General features: G+C 35.4%; 2 protein-coding genes and 1 pseudogene across 2 annotated transcripts; 1 reads left to right on the forward strand and 2 right to left on the reverse strand.

The window, feature by feature from the left end:
- Window positions 1–2,149: 2,149 nt before the first annotated feature.
- On the forward strand, window positions 2,150–11,292 carry LOC143566297 (uncharacterized; annotated as a pseudogene).
- Window positions 11,293–12,145: 853 nt separating this feature from the next.
- On the reverse strand, window positions 12,146–15,788 carry LOC143566282 (protein NLP5-like). Its single transcript, XM_077053024.1, has 4 exons — window positions 14,872–15,788; window positions 14,146–14,193; window positions 13,250–14,057; window positions 12,146–13,050 (listed from the first exon to the last, which is right to left on the reverse strand). The coding sequence occupies exons 1-4, from the start codon at window positions 15,679–15,681 to the stop codon at window positions 12,233–12,235; spliced, it is 2,484 nt and encodes an 827-aa protein (XP_076909139.1). The 5' UTR covers window positions 15,682–15,788; the 3' UTR covers window positions 12,146–12,232.
- Window positions 15,789–20,891: 5,103 nt separating this feature from the next.
- LOC143566283 (uncharacterized) lies at window positions 20,892–23,182 on the reverse strand. Its single transcript, XM_077053025.1, has 4 exons — window positions 23,149–23,182; window positions 21,723–22,300; window positions 21,556–21,639; window positions 20,892–21,295 (listed from the first exon to the last, which is right to left on the reverse strand). The coding sequence occupies exons 2-4, from the start codon at window positions 22,252–22,254 to the stop codon at window positions 21,195–21,197; spliced, it is 717 nt and encodes a 238-aa protein (XP_076909140.1). The 5' UTR covers window positions 22,255–22,300; window positions 23,149–23,182; the 3' UTR covers window positions 20,892–21,194.
- Window positions 23,183–23,399: the final 217 nt, after the last annotated feature.

Consider the following 23,399-nt stretch of genomic DNA (forward strand, 5'->3'; position numbering starts at 1 on the left):
AGGGGTGCGCATGAACCAGGAAAACCGATCCGAAACCAAAAACACCGAACTTAAACAAAAGACGGTTTGGTTTTATTCGTTCATAAAAATCGAACTAAAAAGTTTCGGTTTTGGTTTTGCATATAATAAAATCACAAAAGTTAAACCGAAATGAATTTATAGATTTTTATTTTTGATTTTAAGTAATTTATAAGAATTTAATAAATAGTGTGGCCGAAATATAATAATATATTGGCCCAAATATATAATAATCAATTGGTTATCAATTAAAAAAAAATTAGGTCCACATTCAATATTTTGGGCCAATTTTTTTTCTTTTTTACCCAAACATTTCTAGCTCAAATGACAAAAATGAAAAAACTGAGCCCATATCGAAAATTGAAAACTAAAAGTTACTTAAACTTAAAAATAAAAATAAAAATGAAAATCTATAAGGTCATCTCGGTTCAGTTTCTTTTTGTTTTCATTACATGCAAAATCAAAACCGAACTGGATTATTTTATAAAAAGCTTTAGGTCCAAATTTATTATTTTGGACCAAAAATTTTCTTTTGGCCCAAAACTTTCATACTCAAATAACAGAACCAAAAAACTGAACCGAAGGGTTTTTGAAAACCAAAATTTTGGCCCGAACCAACCCATACGCACATTATGATAACTAAACTTAGACTTTTGGTGACGATTGACCCGCTCACAAGTAAATGTGTCAAAGTTGTTTCTTTCATTAAAGTTTTTGAATTTATGCAGTCTCGTCCTTTTTTAAAAGACCGTAAGAAGTTTCTTAAACTAGTGGATCCACTACTGCATGGTCGATTCTCAACGCGTTCGGTGCACCATGTGGTTACAATAATTGCAATGTGTCTTCAAGAGGAAGCAAATTTTCGGCCCTTGATTAGTGATATTGTTGTTGCATTCGAATTGTTAGTTTCTCAAGCTGAAGCATTTGAAAACCATAAAAGTTTGACCGTTGACTCGCAAGCATCACCCTCTGAACAAGATGAACGCCGTGCTTGTGACCCGTGTACATGATGCTTTTTTGTTGCTGATAAGGTTTCTTTTGCAGATAGATACATTATATATAATTATACATGATCTTAATTGATGTTCTATTTCTTGGTCATATAACATTTTTATTTTATGAGTTTGATTAGTTTTGGATTGGATGCATAAATTAAGAAAACTAAATATCTTAAATGCAATGCTATGTTATGAAAACCGGTCCTACTATCAAACAAGCAACACGATTCACAGGTTCAACCGCTTGGTACAGTCTAAGTAACTAGTCAAGCAATAAAGAGAGACGGCTTGGTTGATTTATTCAAACCGATCGTTTCATTTGTGTCTGGTCTATTAGTAACTGATCGAACCAATGAAACCGACTTTTTCAAGTTTTACCTGTGCTGCAAAAAACGGACCAAAACTAAATTCTAGCCGCACCGCGCTGGGGAATTCGACTAGTTATTCTTAAATAACAAAGTGACTAATGTTGTAAGTAGGAATAGTAAAGAGATTAAAGTGGATGTTGATGCATATATCTACTATACTTATGATTATCACGTTGTCTCTAACCTATAAAACACAATTTCCCAGCCTTCTTTATGAATCGCGTGGTTACTTTCAAATGGTACCAATGTGTTTGTTAAGGTGTAGTCCATCCTAATACCTAAGCAGTGAGGGTTCAAGTATCATTGTAAGCAAAATGAAATATTTAGAAGTAGGTTAGTTCAAAATTAAAAATTTAACATATGTTATTGTATAGAACAGATATTATTTGATTGATAATATCTTCTATTATTTGTATTTAACATTTAATGAGAAGGCAGGGAACGATTTCTTGGCATATAATAATTCTTACAATGACAGATGTCCATTAACAGGAGAAGCAAATATCTAAATAGTAAGTCAAGTCTTGTACTTTTATTTTTCCTATCTTTGACTAATTATGTTCTTGAAAATCTTTGCACCTTCCTGAAATTTCCTTCTCCTTCTCTTTCCCTTTGTCAATATTGCTTCTTGATCATTCAGATGATATATATTTGCAATCTAAAAATAGTCCATTCACAAGATGACACAAATATATAAATTTCAAGAAGTCACAGAGAGTATCATATTATTTGGATGATCAAAGTTAACTCTTAACACTTAAAACCATGTGCTTTTTCACTTGTTTTATATTTTCCCTTACTCTATTGAATATAGTTATTTATTACTTAAAGAAACAACACGAGGAAGAAGATTGTGAGAAGAAGGATCTATCCTTGTCATTATCACCACGAGATAAAGCGTGTATACGTTTTTCACTTGAAGAAATCAAATTAGCAACTCAAGACTTTGATGATGCTCTTGTGATTGGAAAGGGTGGGTTTGGTAAGGTATACAAAGGGAAAATTAACTTCGGGAAAGTTAAAGAAGTTGCGGTCAAGAGGTCGAATCTTGAATCCAATCAAGGGGCATCCGAGTTCTGGGCAGAGATTGAGATGCTTTCCAAGTTTCGTCATAGTCATATCGTCTTTTTACTAGGATATTGTGAAAAAGAAATGATCCTTGTTTATGAATACATGCCCAATGGAAGCCTTGACGATCATTTGCATAAAAGAAGAGCTATTGGAAGCAATTATTCTCCACTGACATGGGTTCAAAAGCTCAATATTTGCATAGGTGCCGCACGTGGTTTAGACTACCTACATACGGGTACAGATGTCCACTCCAGAATCCTGCATCGTGATGTCAAGAGTTCAAACATATTACTGGACGAGAATTATTCAGCTAAGATTTCTGACTTCGGGGTGTCCAGAATTGGTCCGACATATCAGTTAGGCTCTACCGCTGATGTTTATACCAATCAGATCAAAGGCACATTCGGATACATGGATGCTGAGTATTTCACAACTCGCAGGCTAACACGAAAGTCTGATGTGTACGCATTCGGTGTTGTGTTATTGGAAGTTTTATGTGGTAGACCAGCTGTGGATTTTACATTGGATGAGCAGCAACACAGCCTAGCAGGATGGGCCAGACAGTGCATTAAAGAAGGTAGTATGGGTCGAATTATCGATCCATGTTTGAGGGGGCAAGCCCCTTGTACCTGCCTGATGGAATTTGGGCAAATTGCATATGAATGCGTCCAACCTCGTTCTAAGGATCGACCCACGATGACTGTGGTTCTTGCGAGGCTCGAGTTTTTGACAACATTGACCTTTCAAAGTGTGCAAAGAGCTAGTGACCGAAAACACGTTGGAAGATCCATGCTTATTGAGAAGGCATGGTCAATGTTTTTCACCAAAGGTGCAAGTAAGTTCCGTTTTTAATTTAGTTGCATATCATCTAGTTCTTCTCTAGAAATATTAATCATACTTCCCACAGTTCTCAAAAGTTCTGATGCAAAGACACTTGCTCAAAGCATTGGCAACAATAAGAAAGACATGATGATGGAAAAACATGCCATCAAGGTGGTGGAAAAACATGGAAGCGGTTGTGTTGCACCTGCTTCTCGGCAGGTGGTGCCATTGTCCCCAAATGGGCAGACAATGATAAATTTCTTGAAGATATTCAAGTTTTCTGAGCTAAAGAGGGCCACAAATAATTTCAAACAGGACAGTATCATTGGAGAGGGTGCTTTCGGGAAGGTTTACAAAGGACGGTTGGATTGTGTGACATTTGGTGGTGGGCTTACTGTGGCCATCAAGAAATCAAATCCCCATAGCGATCAAGGTTTCAGTGAGTGGCAGGTTAGTTAGTTAATAATTATGTTACTTTTCATATGAGAATTATTATAAAATTAAACCGTTAACTATCTAATATCTAGCTTAAAAATTAAGGAACAATCAAACACTGTAAATTTGTGTGTTTTTTTAACAGACAGAAGTGAAATTGTTGGAAAAACTTAGCCACCCGAATGTTGTTAAGCTCTACGGATATTGCTCGGAAAAGAAGAAATTTCTTCTTGTTTATGAATATATGCAAAAAGGAAGCTTGGACACACATCTCTTCAGTGGTTGTTAAATTTATATATTTATATATGTATCTTTCAATTTAATAATCCTTTTTTATCTTTGTTTCTTTGCATATGGGTTCTTGGATTGCTACTGAACCTTACTGGACCTGGCCCACCTCCAAGTTTCTGCTAGGTTTTGATGCTTGCTCTGCCAACGTCTTTTTTGACGCGCCCTCGTCTTTTCTTAATTTTGGAATGGCGCGTCCTCTGTTCTGCACTTATCTTTGGCAACTCCGGTGATTGCTCCGCTCATCTTGGTTCTCTTCATAGCTAAGGAAGGATTCATTCGCCTATTTAAAGTGGCTCCATTTATGTTGAAGATATAACAAACAGATGCTCTTGTTCTAGCCCAAACTCCACTTCAAGGGTTCTACACCACAATCTTGTTGCTGCTGTCTTTATTTTATCACAAATCATCTTTAAGTTGTAGATGATTTGTATTCTATTTTACTTCGATTGGGCAGTAGACTTTGTTTGACTTATATATTGGGTTGGGAATAATCTAAATACCATTTGTCACATGGTATCAGAGCCATCGAGCTCGTAATTTCTGATTCATCTCTTTCTGTAATCAAAACCTGTTTCTTCTACCGATTAATCCAACTTTTTTGTTCCGCTGCTCTATAATAAACTCGTGTCGAGTCTGTCAAAATCGGTTTGATTTTCCTACCACACCGTTTCCGCTGCTGGGTATCTGGAGTGAATCCTCTCTTTATTTCTGATTTGGGCATCTGGTTAAAGGTTGTTGCAATTGGCTCATCATTGAAGGCTGTCAAGTTGATTGTGTTGTGCCATTCTTTTGCAACTAGCTTATAGTGCATTAATTTGGTGGTAACATCGTTGAATTAAGACACACAGGAAGCAAGTTGCGGTTCACATCTTAGCATTTTGTAATCCTGGTTACAATTACTCTCCTTGGCAAAATACCCCAACTTGGAAACCCCATGTGAGTTCGTTCCTTTTATTTTTTTTTATAATTTACTACTTGTTTTTTTTATTGTGCTCCCTTATTTCTTGTTTTTTTAGCGTTTTTATTATAGCGTGTTTAATTGATTACTATGAGCACCTCAGAGACCTTAATTAGCAAACTAGATGCTAGTGACCCTTTGTATTTGCATCCTAGTGATTCAAGTTGTTTGACTATTGTAAATGTTAAACTAAAAGGCACCGAAAATTACACCATTTGGGCAAATTCTTTTTTATTAGCTTTGCAAGCAAAAAATAAAATTGGTCTTATCAATGGCTCTTGCAAAAAATCCACTGAAAATGAAGTTTTAGCCTCTCAATTGGAAAGGTGTAATTCAGTTGTCTTGACTTGGATTCTTAATTCTGTGTGTGAAGAACTTTATGTGGGTCAAGTTTATTCTAAATTTGCTTATGATGTTTGGGATGATTTAAAAGAAACGTGTGATAAGGTTGACGGATCGATAGTATTTAACTTATACCAAAAAATTAATTCTATGTCTCAAAATGGTAATTCCGTTTCTGAATACTATCACAAACTAAATACAATGTGGAAACAGTTTGATGCTATGGTGCAATTACCCACATGTACGTGTAAGGCCTCAAAAGAATTTAATGATTTCACTCAGTTAATAAAACTAATGCAGTTTTTAATGGGGCTTGATGAAGTTTATCAACCTGTCAGAACTAGTCTTTTAACCCGTGATCCCCTTCCCACAATCAAAACTGCTTTTTCAGTAATTTCTAGGGAAGAATCGCACAGAGGTGGAAACACCCCTACCAAAGGTGTAAATGTTGGTTTTGTGTCTAAATCTAATCATTTTATGGATAACAAAAAAAGGTTTAATAAAGGGCCTAATCCAAACCTTAAATGCACCCATTGTCACAAACTGGGCCACGTTGTAGATAGGTGTTTTGAACTGGTCGGGTATCCTCAAGGGAATAAAGCCAAATCTGGGCAGGGTAATAGTCAAGGTAATCGTGCTTGTAACTCTGTATCAAATAAAACTTGTCCTGATACATCTGCTAGTGTTGCCGCTACGTCTGCCCCAACTCTCACCGCTGATCAGATTACTCAGCTATTGGAGCTTCTAAAAGATAAGAACAATGATGGACCTCAAAATACAAACTTTGGAGGTAACTCCATTGGTTTTTTTCTTCAAATGCTTTCAGTAAATATATATTTGATTTTGCAAGTTGTTCGTCCAAAATGTCCACAGGGTGGGTTGTTGATTCTGGGGCAAACCAACATATGGTGACATCCGAAAAAGGGCTAATAGATCTTGTCGATGTATCTGATTTAAATATTTCTGTGAAACATCCAAATGGTACAAATGCTAAAGTTACTAAAATTGGTCGTCTAAAATTAACGGAAGGAGTAACTTTATCGGATGTCTTTGTTATTCCAGAATATTATGTGAATTTGATGTCTGTCTATAGGCTTGCTAGTGAAAATAAGTTGCGTGTCTCATTTGATGAACATACTTGTTATCTTCAGGATTTGCACACAAAGAGAGTCCTGGTGACTGGTAATCAAATTGATGGTTTGTGGTGATGCTTCTAAACCTATTAAGGTGTGCTTTAATAGTCATGATGCTTTTAATCTTTGGCATTCTAGGCTAGGATATCCTTCACATCAAGTTCTAAAAGTTTTAGAAAATGTTTTGAAAATTAAAACCCTAGATGAAATCTTTCCTTGTGATGTTTGTCACAAGGCCAAACAACATAGAGAACCCTTCCCATTAAGTGACCACAAATCAACTTATGTGGGAGAATTAGTTCATTTAGATATTTGGGGGCCATATAAAGTAAAAAAGCTAAGATGGGTATAGGTATTTTCTAATTGTTGTGGATGATTTCTCAAGGTGTGTGTGGATTTATTTGATTAAACACAAAGATGAGGTTTTTTACAACATTCAAAGTTTCTTCAATCTTATCAAAACTCAGTTTAATACCTCTATTTAAACTTTCAGAAGTGATAACGACCCAGAGTTTGTTAATAGTCATATGTATGATTTTACAAGAGATAATGGCATTATTCACCAAACCACATGCACATATACTCCACAACAGAATGGAATTGTTGAGCGAAAACACAGGCATTTGTTAAACATTGCGAGAACGCTTTTATTTCAGGGGGGCGTTCCTCTTAGGTTTTGGTCTGAATGTGTGCTTACTGCTGCTTATTTGATTAACAGGACTCCCTCTTCCATTCTTGATGGCAAATCACCCTATGAACTCATGTTTGGTTTTCAACCCTCTCTTAATCACCTTAGAACATTTGGCTGTCTTTGTTTTAGCACTATCTTAAATAACACCGACAAGTTTGCATATCGTGCTGAGAAATGTGTTTTTTTAGGGTACTCACCTTTTAAAAAAGGATACAAACTTTGGAGTCTTGATCAAAGAAAGATATTTTTGTCTAGAGATGTAAAATTTTATGAAACCATATTTCCTTTCAAAGATAATAAATTTTTTAATGAAGATTCTTCAAATGTTAGTCCCTCCATAAATTCCATAAATTTTTTTGATTTATTTGAGTCTAACCAGCCAGATGATTCTAAGCGTGAAAAACCCGATGATGAGGAGAGGGATTTTAGTGAGGTAGTTGGTACCGATCAGCAGCCTAGTGCCCAGTCTCAAAACCATGATGGCGAGGCTGTCCCACAGCAGTCTCATGAGTCGACTAAAGGTGCTAGTGAGGCCGACGGCACTAGAACTACCAATGACAACACATGCTCTCCTGAGGGAACTAAAACTTCTGGTATTCCTGTTAGAAGGTCTACCCGAAATTCTTCTATACCAAAAAAATTAGATGATTTTATCATCGAAGGCAAAGTAAAATATGGTCTTGAAAAAGTTGTAAACTACTCAAACTTATCTTTTGAAAATCAATGTTTTGCTTCTTGTCTTAACAAATCAATTGAACCAAAAAGTTTTTTTGAAGCAAAAAATGATATTAATTGGGTGAATGCCATGAATGAAGAGATGGAGGCTTTAAATAGAAATAATACGTGGACTCTTGTTGACCTACCCGAAGGTAGGAAACCAATAGGTTGTAAATGGGTCTACAAAATCAAATACAAATCTACAGGAGAAATTGATAGATTTAAGGCTAGGCTTGTAGCAAAAGGGTATAGTCAAAAAGAAGGAGTAGATTTTGATGAAACCTTTTCTCCTGTTGTTAAAATGGTTACTGTTCGATGTGTGATTAGCCTTGCCGTTGAAAATGATTGGCCACTTTTTCAATTGGACATTAACAATGCTTTCTTGTATGGAAACTTAAATGAGGAAGTCTACATGCGCTTGCCCGAAGGTTATTTTTCTTCACATGAAACCAAAGTTTGTAAACTAAATAAGTCTTTATATGGTTTAAAATAAGCCCCTAGAATGTGGAATGAAAAACTAGTTAGGACTCTAACCAAATGGGGTTTTGTCCAAAGCATGTGTGACTACTCTCTGTTTGTTAAAGGTGACAAATCCTCCCTCGTAATTTTGCTTGTTTATGTAGATGATATTGTTATTACAGGTAATGACCCTACTGAAATAAACAGAGTCAAGCAAATGTTAAACTCAATTTTTTTAATAAAAGATCTAGGTTTGCTAAAATATTTTCTTGGCATAGAAGTCTTAAGATCTGAAAAAGGTATATGTTTATCACAAAGAAAGTATTGTATTGATCTTCTTGCTGAGTTTGGACTTAGTGCGTGCAAACCTTTCAACACCCCTATTGAACAACACCATGTGGTCACGAATTTTTGCAAACTAGATGAATCTCTTTTAACAAACATCACAGGTTTTCAAAAATTGGTTGGCAAACTAATCTATTTATCACACACACGACCAGAGATATCTTATGCTGTCCATTTTTTAAGTCAATCATGCACAAACCCACAAACTCTCACTTACAAGTTGCTCTTCGGCTACTTCGGTACTTAAAAAAGGCCCCGGGCAAAGGCATTCTACTTAGCAAAGGGTCAGGTTTAAATATACGAGCTTATGCTGATTCTGACTGGGGTAAATGCCTTGAGACCCATCGCTCTGTCACTGGTTATTGCATTTTTTAGGTAAGTCCCTTGTTTCTTGGAAGAGCAAAAAGCAAGAAACCGTTTCAAGATCCTCTGCTGAAGCTGAATACAGGTCAATGTGTTCCGCAACCGGTGAAATTGTTTGGTTGATGAATATTTTGAAGGAAATGCACGTTCCAACATCGCTCCTTGTTGAGCTCTTTTGTGATAACAATGCTGCTATATCTATTGCCGCAAACCCAGTGTTTCATGAGCGAACGAAACATTTTGAAATAGATTTGTTCTTCCTTCGTAATAAGATTGCTGATGGGCTTATCAAGACCATGCGTATTGATTCCAACAATCAACTTGCAGATGTGCTCACGAAAGGTTTGTTGCCTAAACAACATGATTTTTTAACTCGTGAACTTTTTATGTACGACATGTTTGGATTATCAAATTGAGAGGGGGTGTTAAATTTATATATTTATATATGTATCTTTCAATTTAATAATCCTTTTTTATCTTTGTTTCTTTGCATATGGGTTCTTGGATTGCTACTGAACCTTACTGGACCTGGCCCACCTCCAAGTTTCTGCTAGGTTTTGATGCTTGCTCTGCCAACGTCTTTTTTGACGCGCCCTCGTCTTTTCTTAATTTTGGAATGGCGCGTCCTCTGTTCTGCACTTATCTTTGGCAACTCCGGTGATTGCTCCGCTCATCTTGGTTCTCTTCATAGCTAAGGAAGGATTCATTCGCCTATTTAAAGTGGCTCCATTTATGTTGAAGATACAACAAACAAATGCTCTTGTTCTAGCCCAAACTCCACTTCAAGGGTTCTACACCACAATCTTGTTGCTGCTGTCTTTATTTTATCACAAATCATCTTTAAGTACTTCAAATCCGAATGAAAAACATGAAATTTTAGTACTTCAAAATTTATAAACATGCTTATTTATTTTAACTTGCAATTTGTAGAAGGTGCAGAACCGCTTCCATGGGACACTAGGATTAAAATAGCACTGGGAGTAGCTCGTGGCCTTGCATTCTTGCACACCGCAGAAAATAATGTCATTTGCAGGGATGTGAAATGCTCAAATATTTTGTTGGATGAGGCGAGTAAAAGACTAATCGCTATTACTTAAAAAATGTGCATACAATTTTAGTTGCACACGTGTGAATGCTGAATAATTTTGATGTTTTGAGTTAAAAGTTTTATATTTAATACTTCAGGATTATAATGCAAAGCTCTCGGATTTTGGGATGGCAAAACTTGGTCCGGTCAATGGAGAGTCTCATGTCTCCACATGCGTAAAAGGCACATATGGCTATGTAGCTCCTGAATACGTGGCTACTGGTTCGTTTTCTTATCTCTGCCTTTTACAGTCATATATAATATGCAGAGGTTGCAAAAGGGACATGCCATAGCTCAAATTGAGTATCCATTGCTTTTCAAGTTTATAAATATGTAATGCGATAAGCCGATAAGTATGATTCTCAAAATATATTGTTACTGTGATATTCCCCTGGTTGGAGTGTTTGGTTAAAGTTATTGATAATTATAAAAAATGTGATACATGTTTATTATTGTTGTTCTTTATTACTATGTGGTTTTATAATTTATAACAATGATGTCAGGATGCAATTACAGGTTGCCTATCTTTTAAGAGTGATGTTTACGGTTTTGGAGTGGTGATGATGGAGCTGATAACAGGTATAAAAGTTCTTGATGCAATTCGGCATGTTGTAATTCATAACTTGGCGGATTGTGCTAGACTTTACTTAAGCGGTGAAATAAACTCCAAAAATTTATGGATCCACGGTTGGATCAATGTTACCCTTCAAAAGGAGCTACTAAAGCCCTTGCCCTCGCCATAAATTGTCTTGAACAAGAACCCAAGAACTGGCCTTCTATGGAAGTAGTGTTGTGTTTGCAAGATATCAATGCGATCAAAATGAAACCGAACCTGTCAAAGGCTAATACCAAGATCTTGGGTAATTGCTATCATTAAAATCCACCGGTACATGGCTATCAGGCTTAATAGTGCTCATCTGTTTGAAGCAAGACCAAACCAAAACCGGAATATGGGAAACATAAAAATGAGAACTAGAGACAAGCAACAGATTGAGATATGCTCTATATGCTTCCTTTGCGAGCAGAAAAACTATCGATGCAAAGCTCTACAAAGATGGATTCATATTTATGAAGTATGTTTGGCGATAAAATTTTCTTGTAACATCTGGAGGATTTGTATTGAAATTTAGCTATATGCTGATGTTGAATTATCTTTGTGCTATATATGTAGGCTATCAAGTGAAATACCCATAAGATTCTTGTATCTTTAAAGTATAATTAAATTGGCATCATAACTTATATATATTGTAGAGACATTTAAAACTTATATATAAGACAATGAAATCTAGAACATTTAAAACTTGATGGCTGGATATTCTAGCTTGCTGGTTGCTGTGGCTGACCCAAAAGTTAGTAGATTCATATTTGAAGCAGCCAAATAAATATGGATTAAAAAACCAAACTTAAACACCATGCATTACTTTCAAGTTTCGATCCGTTTGGAGGTATGAGGCCCACAATATACGAATGCAAACGGTATAACATACATATGTTGCGAGAAACGTCATAGGCAGTGCAACTCCCGGACCCTCCTAATGATTTTCTCCAAATTTTACCTCCACGTTAGCCACCACGTCCGTCTAATAGACTAAACATACCAAGGTTTACCTGTTATTAACCTATGATATGGATGTTGAATTACAAAAAAACAATACGAATTAATAGTTTATATAGTCAATACACTCAATCGTAACTTACATTCGCGATACATGTAATAATAACTTATACACCATGTGTTGCAAGTTGTATCTCTTTCTCCTATTCAATATACTACACATTAATATATATATCACACAAACTTCCTTTGCTGCAAACTAAAAATAACAGCATCAGTTCCAGCAACACCCTCAATGTACAATCTGAAAATGTATACCACACAATATCACAATGCGTCGAAAGTCAAGAACCATGGCAAACCCGATAGCTTCGCAGGACCTAACCCTTGAATAATCAAGAGCCATGGTGAACCAAAGTCACCCTTTTACATTATTATTTTTATATCTTTAGGTGGTTTAATAAAACCACCTTGATTTCTACGTGATTTATTATTTACTAGTAGAAGTAGGTAAATCACATGGGGTGCGATTTTGACACCCCCTCGACTTACCTATTTTTACATGTAATTAAAAACCGTCTAGAAATCAAAACTCCCCTTTACAAGGTGGGTGTTGCTACCTAAACTACTACCAACACGAAGTCGTGGCTCACGAAGAGTGAGCCTAATGGTCCCACTTTTTTTAAACGACCGGTTGACATCGATACACTCTTCTACATCATCATCACAAGTTATTAACACCCATTCAGAATCATCATCCAGATACTTTAACTGATACCTACTGATATCACTCAAACAAAACCTTTTTGCAATTTCTTGCAATAATTCACTATAACCCCAATCTTTTTGCATCCGAAATCGAGCCTTTTCTTCTCCAAATGTCACTTTTACCCTCCAAAGATGACCATCCGGTTGAACCCGTGGTTCGGTCAGCAATGTATGGCTCTGAGATCTTAGAAAGATCTTTTGTTCTTGATTTTGAGTGTTTGATGCATAAATGTCTGCATCACTTTTGGTCCTTTTCAAAGTACCATCACCGGTAACTTCATTTAAGACCGGTACGTTTTGGGCCCCACCAGATAAAGAAGGATCGGAACTTGAACTCGGGCTGCATGAAGTGGGGGCAGTGGCTTGGTCAATGGGCTTAGAGTCGAAAATTTCGATATTTGTAGCGGGAAAAGGATAAGGGGTCGGTTTTGACAGGTTGGGAGAGGCGAGTTTAGGAAAGTTTGAATAGAAAGAAGACCCGATCTGATCAATGGAACTCGATCCACCATGGATCGACTCCATTACAAGTTGGATCTTTCTTAACGAGTGGCCGACTTTCTTGATCTTTCGAGAGGGCCACCGTTGTATCCCATGCTGCCTGCATATCCGTTTCAGAGTCGTTGGACACACTGCATATTATATAACGCGAATCAGGATTTGACATCGAACTGAAAAACTGTATCTGTGAATAATATTTTCAGTCTATTATAATAACTGATAACCATATCTAACCAACTAATGATAATGATAAAACGTCAATAACTATCCGAATATTCAAACATGAGATGGAATAACAATAATAATAATAATAACAGATGATAAACTTACCACCAATATTCCTTGCAGCTTCTTTCAGGCTGCCAGCAAATTGTTGCCGAATCATTTCCAAAGTAATAGTTTTCTCCAGCTTCGGACCAGCACGTCGTTTCTCAATATCTGGACCAGAGCCTAAACCGGAACCGGAACCAGAACCAGAACCTGATCCGGAACCCGACCCTGAAACTGGACCATGACCGTGACCATGACCATCTGTTTCTTGTACTTTTGGCACCGGTTCTGAATCAGAAACTGCAACTAAACATTCATTAACACCCTCTTCTGCAACGATCCTCACGCTTCCACAAACCTTCCTTATAATAACCAACAACGAATCAATCATCGTCTTTTGTTCTTCACGGTTCTTGCAGTCAACAGGCAAGAAGAACTCCAGCACAAAGTCAACCATGGCAGCATACATGGTTCGGACCCGAATAGCAACAGCAGCATGCAAGTCAAAGATTTTAGCATGATGAGCAAGCGGGTACTCGGTTTTCAAGTATGAGGTGACATCAGGTGAGTAACAAAACAGCTCATTGGTTGTGAAAGCTTTGCCTACAACACCTTGGCCTATAAACAAGTGATGCTCAGAACAAGCTTCTTGAAAATCTTTAAATCGATGGTCAGATACGTACGAAGCAGAATCAACCGTGGAGATGCAGCGGATTATGTTCTCGTTTGAGTGGCGGCAGCCGCCTTTGCCCCCTTGTTTGATGCATGGGATCCATGTTTGAGCTAGTGGTAGATTATGAATCATGCATGCACATTTCAGGGTTTCAAGAATATCTGGTAATGCAGGATGATAGAAGCCATCATATTCCTAATAATAATCAGAAATTTAAAATTTTAGTACTAATTTCATGAATTTTGTGGCATTTTTATTTTTTGTTGAATTTGCTTCCAATTACCTTGATTTTGTGTGTGTTTGAATCTTCAGAACTCATGAGATCAACTGCCTATTAAAATCATGAAAGTGTTATGGATTAGAGCTTGTTAAACATAAAAACCTGTTACCAAAGAACTCATGTGACCTTTCATGACTAGGGTGTACGAGTCGAGCCAAGCCCGAGCTCGAGTAGGCTCGAGCTTGGCTTATTTAACTTACCAAAACTCGAGTTCAACTCGTTTCGAGCTCTATCACCAAGCTCAAGCTTGGCTCATGAAAAATTTTACACACTTGAGCTTGGATTGTATACACATGTTAATTAGTTTTTATGCATTAAAAACCTTATAGTAAGTAACATATATATTATTTAGTTATTTTATCATGATTTTTATACATAATTACATTAATTATATAAAAATATATTAAATAAAAACTATAAACACTAGGCTTGTGAGGTAGTTGGAGCTCAATACATGTAGTTCGGGGGCTCGTGTAAACAAGCTTATATTAGGCACAAACTCAGGCATGAGCTAGTTTAAGCTAGGCTCAATTCGAGCTTTTAGTGAGCCGATCTCAAGTAGCTTGTGAATGGCTCGGCTAGTTTAAACCCTAATCAGTACTTTGTCAACTAATAGGATAAGGAAATCGTAGCTTGTACCGCACATGTGGTTTTCAAGAACTTAGGGCAGGAAACCAGTGGATTAAACCTTTAACTACCAATAATCTTGATAAACTATAAATAGCATACCTCAAGAGCCTTACAAAGACTTTGAATCTCTAGCGCATATTTACTTTTCTGAGTAGTCATAACAACCTCAACAACACCAATGCAATTCTTAACATCTTGATCAAAAACCGGAACCGCAAAACTCCCACGAACATCATGTTCTTGAGCATGAGAAACTCTTGAATACTCTTCAACCTTATAAAGCCTAACATCAGGAGTCCACTCTGGCACTTTTTGCATAAACACCCTTCCGGGCAATCCTACACTGTCTTTAACATCCTCGTCAGTCCGAAAATGATAACTTTCTGATACATTTCTATAATAAGAAAGCTGAGGGCAACTCAAGTCAAGTGAGAAAAGCCTTCGGCTCGTGCTTAAAACTTTGCTTCCTTCTCTAGTTTCAGGTAGCCATACTTGAATAAGTGCATTCTTGTCAATCGCGTATCGTCTTATGTTATTGATTACATAAAACAATCTCGCCATCACAGATAATGAAGAGCCAGCAGAACTTGTCATTGGTGCAATCCACCATTGTTTGCTAGATTCAGAAACAAATTCACCATACGTGTTTGGTGATTTAATGAGGGTTTTTACATGGGATTTTGGCATCTCTTCTTCCAGATCATTTGACACCGGTTGTTCGATGTTGGGATCCAATTTAGGCCATTGAAATGAAGGATCAAAAGGGTTGGAAGGTGAGGGATTACTGTTCAAGGTTTCGGATCCATTGGTTGTTTGTAACCAACATCCATCCAACAAGAGTTCATCCATGTAATCAAAATCCATAGGTGAATTGGATGAGTTTTCGAATGTGAAAACATATTTATTCATGGTTAATTTTTAGTAAGCCTCCCACAATTCTTAAGCTGGAATCTGTCAAAAATGGGACAAAAATTCTTTAAATTCAGAACTAGACATCGCAAATTATACTAGGTACGTTCGTTTGTTTGTTTTGATTTTTGTAACGGGTCAAACATGTAAAATGATCATAAACAGTTGCAAAAAGAATCAAAATATCAATCTATGAAGATATCCTAGTAAACAAAAAAACAATAAAGTTGTATAACATGTTATATTTGAGGTAAACTTGCATAATAAGAACACTAGAAAAAATCAAATTACTTAGACAAGATTTACCATTTTGACTATTCCAAATGATAAACATATAATCACCATAAGATGCAATAAGATCAGTCAATATATCATACATAAAATGATAACAAAAAACCCTTGGAAAATCAAAAGGGTCCATTACAAATTGCTATGTTGGCTTCTGTAATTAGCCAAAAATGTAAAATAACCATCAACAGATGCAAAATAAATAAAAAATATTATAGGATTAATTCTTTAGAAATCCCTAAGCATTCGAGCATAACATGTTAAAAACAGCAGAAAATCATGATATTATACAAAAATATTTGCTAATTTGACTTATGTAAATTGTCAAACATGTAAAATAATAATCAGATGATCAGCAAAAAGATCAATCAATAGCATGATAAGGAAAAAGATGGAAATTAAATAGTCAAGAAAAACCAAATAATATTCCTAACTATAAGTAAAAATATATGATTAACACCTGATGGTATATTTTCTTGAGATTATATTATTAAAAAAATTAAAAAAGGCGCCAAAATTTTCTTTTGGCAAGAAAGTTTTGTGGAAAGAAAATTTTTTGTTATCTTGTTAAGGAACAAACACGGAATCATGTTTATATTCTACCTTGTAATCTTTATCCAAGCTTGATATTTTTGTTGTTTGTTCAAGATTTACAATCTTGGAAGCCCCACCATAAACCCTCAAGGGAATCCCACAGGTGATCAAGATCCTTGGTTTGAGGATGAAAGATTCAATTTTTAAGGTTGAAGTGTGATGATGATGATTCAAGGGGAATACATGTACAGAACTAAAATAAATGCTGATGTAAGGTTATTAAATAATTGTGTTTTGTACAACTTTTTAAGTGTTGGTAGCTGAAGCAAAACTCAAGGTTTGTCAATAAACTAATAGGTTAACAGTTTGGCCCCTATGGTATCATTTTTCAGTAAATGTGACTTAAATAGTTAAATGTTTCAAAAGTAACAATTTAGCATTTGAGTCTCTTAAAAGGAAGTTAGCTTATTTTATACATTTGGTGGAACAAAAAAAAAACATATATTGGTTTCATAAAGTTATTAAAATACGTTGGAATATAGTGGTGGTGATGGTAACGACGATGGTGGTCCTGGTGGGGGGGGGGGGTGATGGTGGTTGTGAGTTATGACAGCTGCAATGTGAGGAGCGAAGAATTTGGCTCCTTTCGTTGAAATCTTTCACTAACTTGTAGGAATCTCGATTCCTTTACTTGAATGGATCAGTTTCATACCCATTCATTATTCAACCAAACAAACATCTTTTAAATCTAGATGCTCATTGTATCCAACGAAATGAATGACCCTGAATAATTTAATAAACGTATCAAATCTTCATGTTTGAACTCTAAGAATGCCAAAAGAAAACCACACATAGTTAAAAAAACAATATCTTATTAGATATAAGGAATGCATAACTCTATTCAATATAGCATATAGTATACTACTCTATGACTCAATTAACTTGAGAATAACATACTTCTCAAGAATATAGCAACGCCTTTTTGAAAAGCGTTGCGAATTCAATTTAACGTGAAACTAATGCAGTTTATTCACTACTAGTTTGAGGCCCGTGTACTACACGGGTAGTTCTTGAAAATACAATATTTAATAAATGATCAGTATACAAGAAACAATAAACCCGTTAAACACTATTAACACGGTTATTGTACAATAGTCCTTAAAACAATTTTAAAGTAAAAAATAATTATAAATTTCAAATGTTTGAAAAAAAAAATAGGAAGTAAATATTAAATTAACAAACATTCTAAGAATGGTAACTATTATTTTATTAATATAAATTTGTTAAAAGGTGAGGTTTAATACATGAGTGACAAGTGGTAAAAGTTGTAAGTTTTTATTAAAGAGGATAGATATAGATTTATAGATTGCTATGAAAATCAAGCAAAAACAAATGTTACAAAATAAAACTTTACAAAAACTTTAGGGGCCAAATGTGAAACTAAAATATGGCAAATAAATCTCAATCCACTACTTTCTCTCACTACCTGCTAAAGAGAATCTATTATTATTTTTTACTTTTTGACGAAAAACAAATAAATATATTAAATGCCGGAGATACGGCAACATCATCACAGCGCGTGATCAACACGTGTTAGTGGGCGTGTGGGTATTTTTCGTTAAAGAATAGGTGATTTCGTCAGCATTGTTATTTGATGGAATCTTCTTTAGTTAATTTGAGTAATAATAACTTCACAAAAACCATCAAAGAGTTCACATGTTGAAGTTTTATTCGAAACAAGATGTCGATTATAAGCCAAATGTTTTATTATAGTAGATCTTCGGGGGATAAGTTTTCTCTAGAAGGGATGATTGGTTGGGTCATCAGCGTTCTTCGATCATAGATATGGATGATCTTTTGCCAATAGATATACCCATGTATGTGCTCGGACTTTTTTGATCGTTCAAAAAAACATATGTTATAATCGTTAAAAACCATTATAATTCAGTTGGTTTATAACATAGCGATTTATTTTGACAGTTGGAGGTTTTAATGTTTCGATTTACTTTGGAACTTGAAATTAATTGCATAAACTGTTTGTTTGATCTTTTATTTTACATTTTTTTGCTGTAGTAGGTCATTTTACTGATTCACTGTGCAACGTCCAGTACCGACAACACGCTTGGGTTTTACCCACGCCTGAGTTTTACCGAACTCGTGTCGACTCATCGCCACAAAGCCCGGACTGACAATGCTCGGGTTTTACTGATTCACTGTGCAACGTCCAGTATCGACAACACTTGGGTTTTACTCACGCCTGAGTTTTACCAAACTTAATTTTTGTTCCAGTACCGTAACAAATGTAAACGAAATCGACAACATTCGCGTTGACCAATTTCCGGAACGTTTGGATTTTTACCAGCGCCTCGGTTTTACCGACTTATCACAACAACGCCCGAATATGAGTCGTCTCACCGCTAGAACGATCAGATTTTACAAACGTCTGGGTTTACCGACCGAATATACGTTGTTTTAAATAGGTTAACGAAAAAATTATAGTATGTTATAAGAGTGTCGTAGAGTCACCTCCTCAGTGTCTGGGACTGATTAACGTCACCCCATAGGCTCACTTCAATTTTCAGTTTTATTTTTTGTTTTCATTTTGTTTTAGTTCAAGTACTATAGCAACCGTAACTGATACCGACTAAATGTGTGTTGACCCGCTGCTTCCGTCCAGGACCAACCACGCCACCCCATTAGCCTAACTCAATTTTTATATTCGTTTTTTCCATTTTGTTTTAGTTCTAGCACCGTAACGAACGTAGCTAATATTGACTGAATTCGCGTTGACTCGTCGCAACAACATCTGGGTCTTACCGACCAATTCTACCGTGCAACGCGTAGGCAAACCACTAGTTAACATAAAAGTGAACACTCCTACTTTCTAAAATAACAACAAAGCATGATTAAGGAAGTTACATTTAAACAATAACTTATTGCAAAACATCTTAACCACTCCTAAACTTTTTATTTTACATGTATCAAATAATTAACCAACTTGTTACGACACATGTCACAATTCTACGAGTCAGAATTTTTTTCCCGATTATCTTATGTCGCTCCTTAATACAGTAACTTATACGTAATTTCAGCCATACTTTATACTAAAATATCATTTATATTAACCAAAATTATATAACTAATTATTTAATATTTTTTTTATTCAACGACCCGTGTAATACATGAGTTTCTAAAAAAACTTATATTTAAACGAGCTTGAACAAGCTTGATCAATAAAAGGTCGTTGAATACTTTGTCTAGTAGTTACATCTCAACTATTTCATTACGGAATTTACTCGACTTGTAGAGCCAAACTTGCTTACAAAATAATAAAAAAAACGTGTAGAGCCAATTGCCCTTTCAAGGCATTCATTGATTAAACAACTAAAATTTTTATATTAATTTTAGAATCTTTCAAAGAAAAAGAATATTCAAACAAAAACGCCAGTGGTCTATTTTTCAACTATCCAAAAGTTTATAATTACAATACCGACACATGTGAAATGATGTAATTGGATAACAACGTCATCATGTTTCTAGCTTAAAGACAACATGTAGATGATCATGAGATGCTTGTGGAACTAATAAATAATAACCCCTACAGTGTGGTGGGGTAAGGCTCGGTTTTAAATAATATTTATGTAAAAACGATGATTTTAATAGACACGTCGCAACGGTATATGTGAAATGGGAGTCGGTCTGAATATGGTTTGTTGCCAGTATTGTGGTAAAATTTTTAGAAAAGATGCAAACATCACGAGGGATTATAACGTTGATGCCGTTGGGATGATGAGTACCCACATTGCAGCTCGGGTTCTGGTGATGAAGATTAATCACATAACGAGCAGACGAATAAAAACAAATTAAGACTTGTATTTCTTTCAATGTATTTCAATTAATGGTGTTATCTACACTTTAAAGTATTAAAATAGTTAATGGTGTTATCTACACTTTAAAGTATTAAAATAGTTATTATTGTTAAGTTTAATGACGAGCTCGGTACATGTACTAAAAATACGAATCCCAAAATTTGTCAAAAATGGGTATTAGTACCGGTACCGAAAATGCTTGGTATGATACTGGTACCGAAGACAAAATCTCGGTAAGGTACCGGTACCGGTACCGTATTGAACCCGAAACCTCAAAAAGTGGATAACAAAATTGGTACCGACAGTATCCGGTGTCATCTGCTCATCCCTAGTTAAGTCTGTGTTTATGAATAATCCAAACCGGTCCCAATCCGACCCAGTTAAAACCGGTCGGGACAAGGTTGGACTTCATTGCCTCGAAACCAATTCCCAATCCGATTCAATTAATTCTAAACCGGTTTTGACCATGCTTTAACCGACTTGGATCGGTTTCTAACCCAAACTGGTTGGGATTTAAAACCGATCTGTACATGTATAGTATAAAGATTAGAGAAAGCATTACCCATCTTAACTGTTCAACTTGTCTCACATATAGATAAAATTAAACTTATCAAGGGGTCACTTTTAAACAAATCATTTGATTACAATAAAGGATTTCTAGAGTAACAATTTCAAATGAATTCTTAAGTTAAACATCTAAAACAAAACTAAACTGAATAAATTCAAAAAAAGTAAAACTAGCATCACATAATGCATAAATTCATAAGATACAAAACTTAAAAACGAAAAATGTGGTAAATGGCGTGGCAATGTTAAATTAACTCAATTCTTACGTTGGATATGCTGTGTTGTTGGCATTGGATTTCTAGTTATTGAAGGCTTCCCCAAAATGTTTAATGCTTGCATTCGTTGCATTTCTTTTCCTGCAACCAAACAAAACTTTAGATTCAAATACAGATGAAGATGATGATGATGATAATAATAATAACCAAATTTTGAGTTCTATGCTGCAAGAATATAAAAAAATCAGTTTACATAAAAAGCAAAACTTTACTAACAATGTTGATCTATTTAACAAGATTCCATTTTTTTTTTCATTACCAGAATGGTATTTTGACTATTTTCAACTCATTTGACTTTAAAAGTCAAAAGGGTTTTATACATTTTTAACCCATTTCGATACCTTCTTCTATGGTCAACTGAATCGCTCTTTTCTCTAATTCAACAGCGTGTCTGCTAAGCTCTGCAGGCGATAAACGCAACAGCACTGTGAAGATAACAAGAATCAAAGATCAATATAGATTCATAAATTATTCAAACCAAATAAAAAAGTAAACCGAAGAAACATACATTGAATATTATCTCTATAATCAGAGGCATCACACTGATTGATGAAATTCTGCAAATTAACCAACCGGTCTGCCCTCTGTTCATCTTTAGACTCGTTAAAACGAGAAGCCGATGTCCTTGAAGCCATTTGGTTTGGTGACATAACAGAACTGTAATGCATATTCTTCCCATTTATCGGGCTCGCTTCTTGTTTAGTTTGAGGCAAATTTGCAGATTGTGAATAACCAACATTTTTTCCTTCGTATCCGTCATATTTACCAACAAAATTTAAACGCGCGTGTGCACCATTATTGGTCAAGATAGGAGATGAAGCATAGTCGGGTGTAGCCCTTTTAGTACCACTTATTTTAGATGCATCTGCTGGAAGTAAACTTTCTGAACCTGTGTCACGTGTTAAGTTATTATTATCGTTGTTGTTCCGCACCTCTGTTAATGCAACTTTTTTGGTTGTAAAAGTCAGTTGTTTTTGCAATGTGGTTGTGCCAGCTATATTAGTCGCGAGATCGGTTTTGTTAATCTCAGAGTTGATCATTATGATTGTTTGGAAAACAAATTCTCCACAAATTTGATTAATCAGCCTGGTGACACGAGTAAATTCATCAGTGAAAAACAATAAAATGTTAAGAAATCAATGCTGATATAAGCTTAGAAATTATCAAAAAATAATGCATACATACTGAAGCTGTAATATTTGAAGTAATCGAAACATGAATTGCAGTATAGATTTATAAAATCAACCAACGAACGGGAATCAATCGCTAACCGTCTATAAATTAATAGCAAAACGAGATTTTTGATCAAGAGCAACGAAGAAACTTGAATGATTTACAAAATTAAGCAACAAACGGTAACCGTTTCTAAAGAAACAGCAACTTGCCAAGCTGCTTGCAAGCAACTTGAGATCGGATCGATAAAAAACTCAGCTGTGCTTGAGCCGAGCCCAAGCCTCAAATAAAGCCGAGCTTGTAGGAAAAGCTCGTTTAGGCTCGTCGAGCTTTAACGAGCCTCGTGTATTATTTAAGTTCTACCTCTTTTAGACCTCTACGTATTAATTTCACACTGCACAGCCGAGCTTAGACACGTTTAAGGTTTTTCTCAAAATAGTAAACATATATAAAATAAATAATAAATAGCAAATTTATATAAATCAAGCAACTAACGGTTTCTAAATTAACAGAAAATGAAGGTATCTATCTAATCGAGAGTAAGGAGCATTAAAGTTAATGGATTCAAGTAACGGTTATGAATCACTAACCGTTTCTAAATTAACCGCAACAATTTGCAATTAATTAATTAACCTGAGGATGAATTAATAATAAGCAGTTTAATGTGAAGTAATGCGAAAGTTTTAATTGAATACAATGGAAATGGAATTGAAGTGAATATAATATAATATATAATATGGGTTGAAGATTTAGCTTATTACCGTAATTAGGTGTAAATTGGGTGGATCCAAAAGGAAGAAAGAGACACGGCGGGAGGTGCAGACATGATATTTATTGGGGGTGGGTTTTTAAAACATAAGGTTTGGCTCCAATGGTATGGAAGGAAGCCCAATAAAAAGAGTCTATTATAGTAATTGCGGGCCTTTTTTATTTTGACTCGCTCGAGATTTGATTTTAGGGTTTATAACTTAATATGAATGAACGAACGAACGAACGAACGATATGTCAACGA

Source organism: Bidens hawaiensis, unplaced genomic scaffold (genome assembly GCF_021521415.1).
Source record: "Bidens hawaiensis isolate Kalapana, Puna unplaced genomic scaffold, B.hawaiensis_p1.1 tig00022871_1, whole genome shotgun sequence".
In the NCBI taxonomy this organism is placed as follows: Eukaryota; Viridiplantae; Streptophyta; class Magnoliopsida; order Asterales; family Asteraceae; genus Bidens; species Bidens hawaiensis.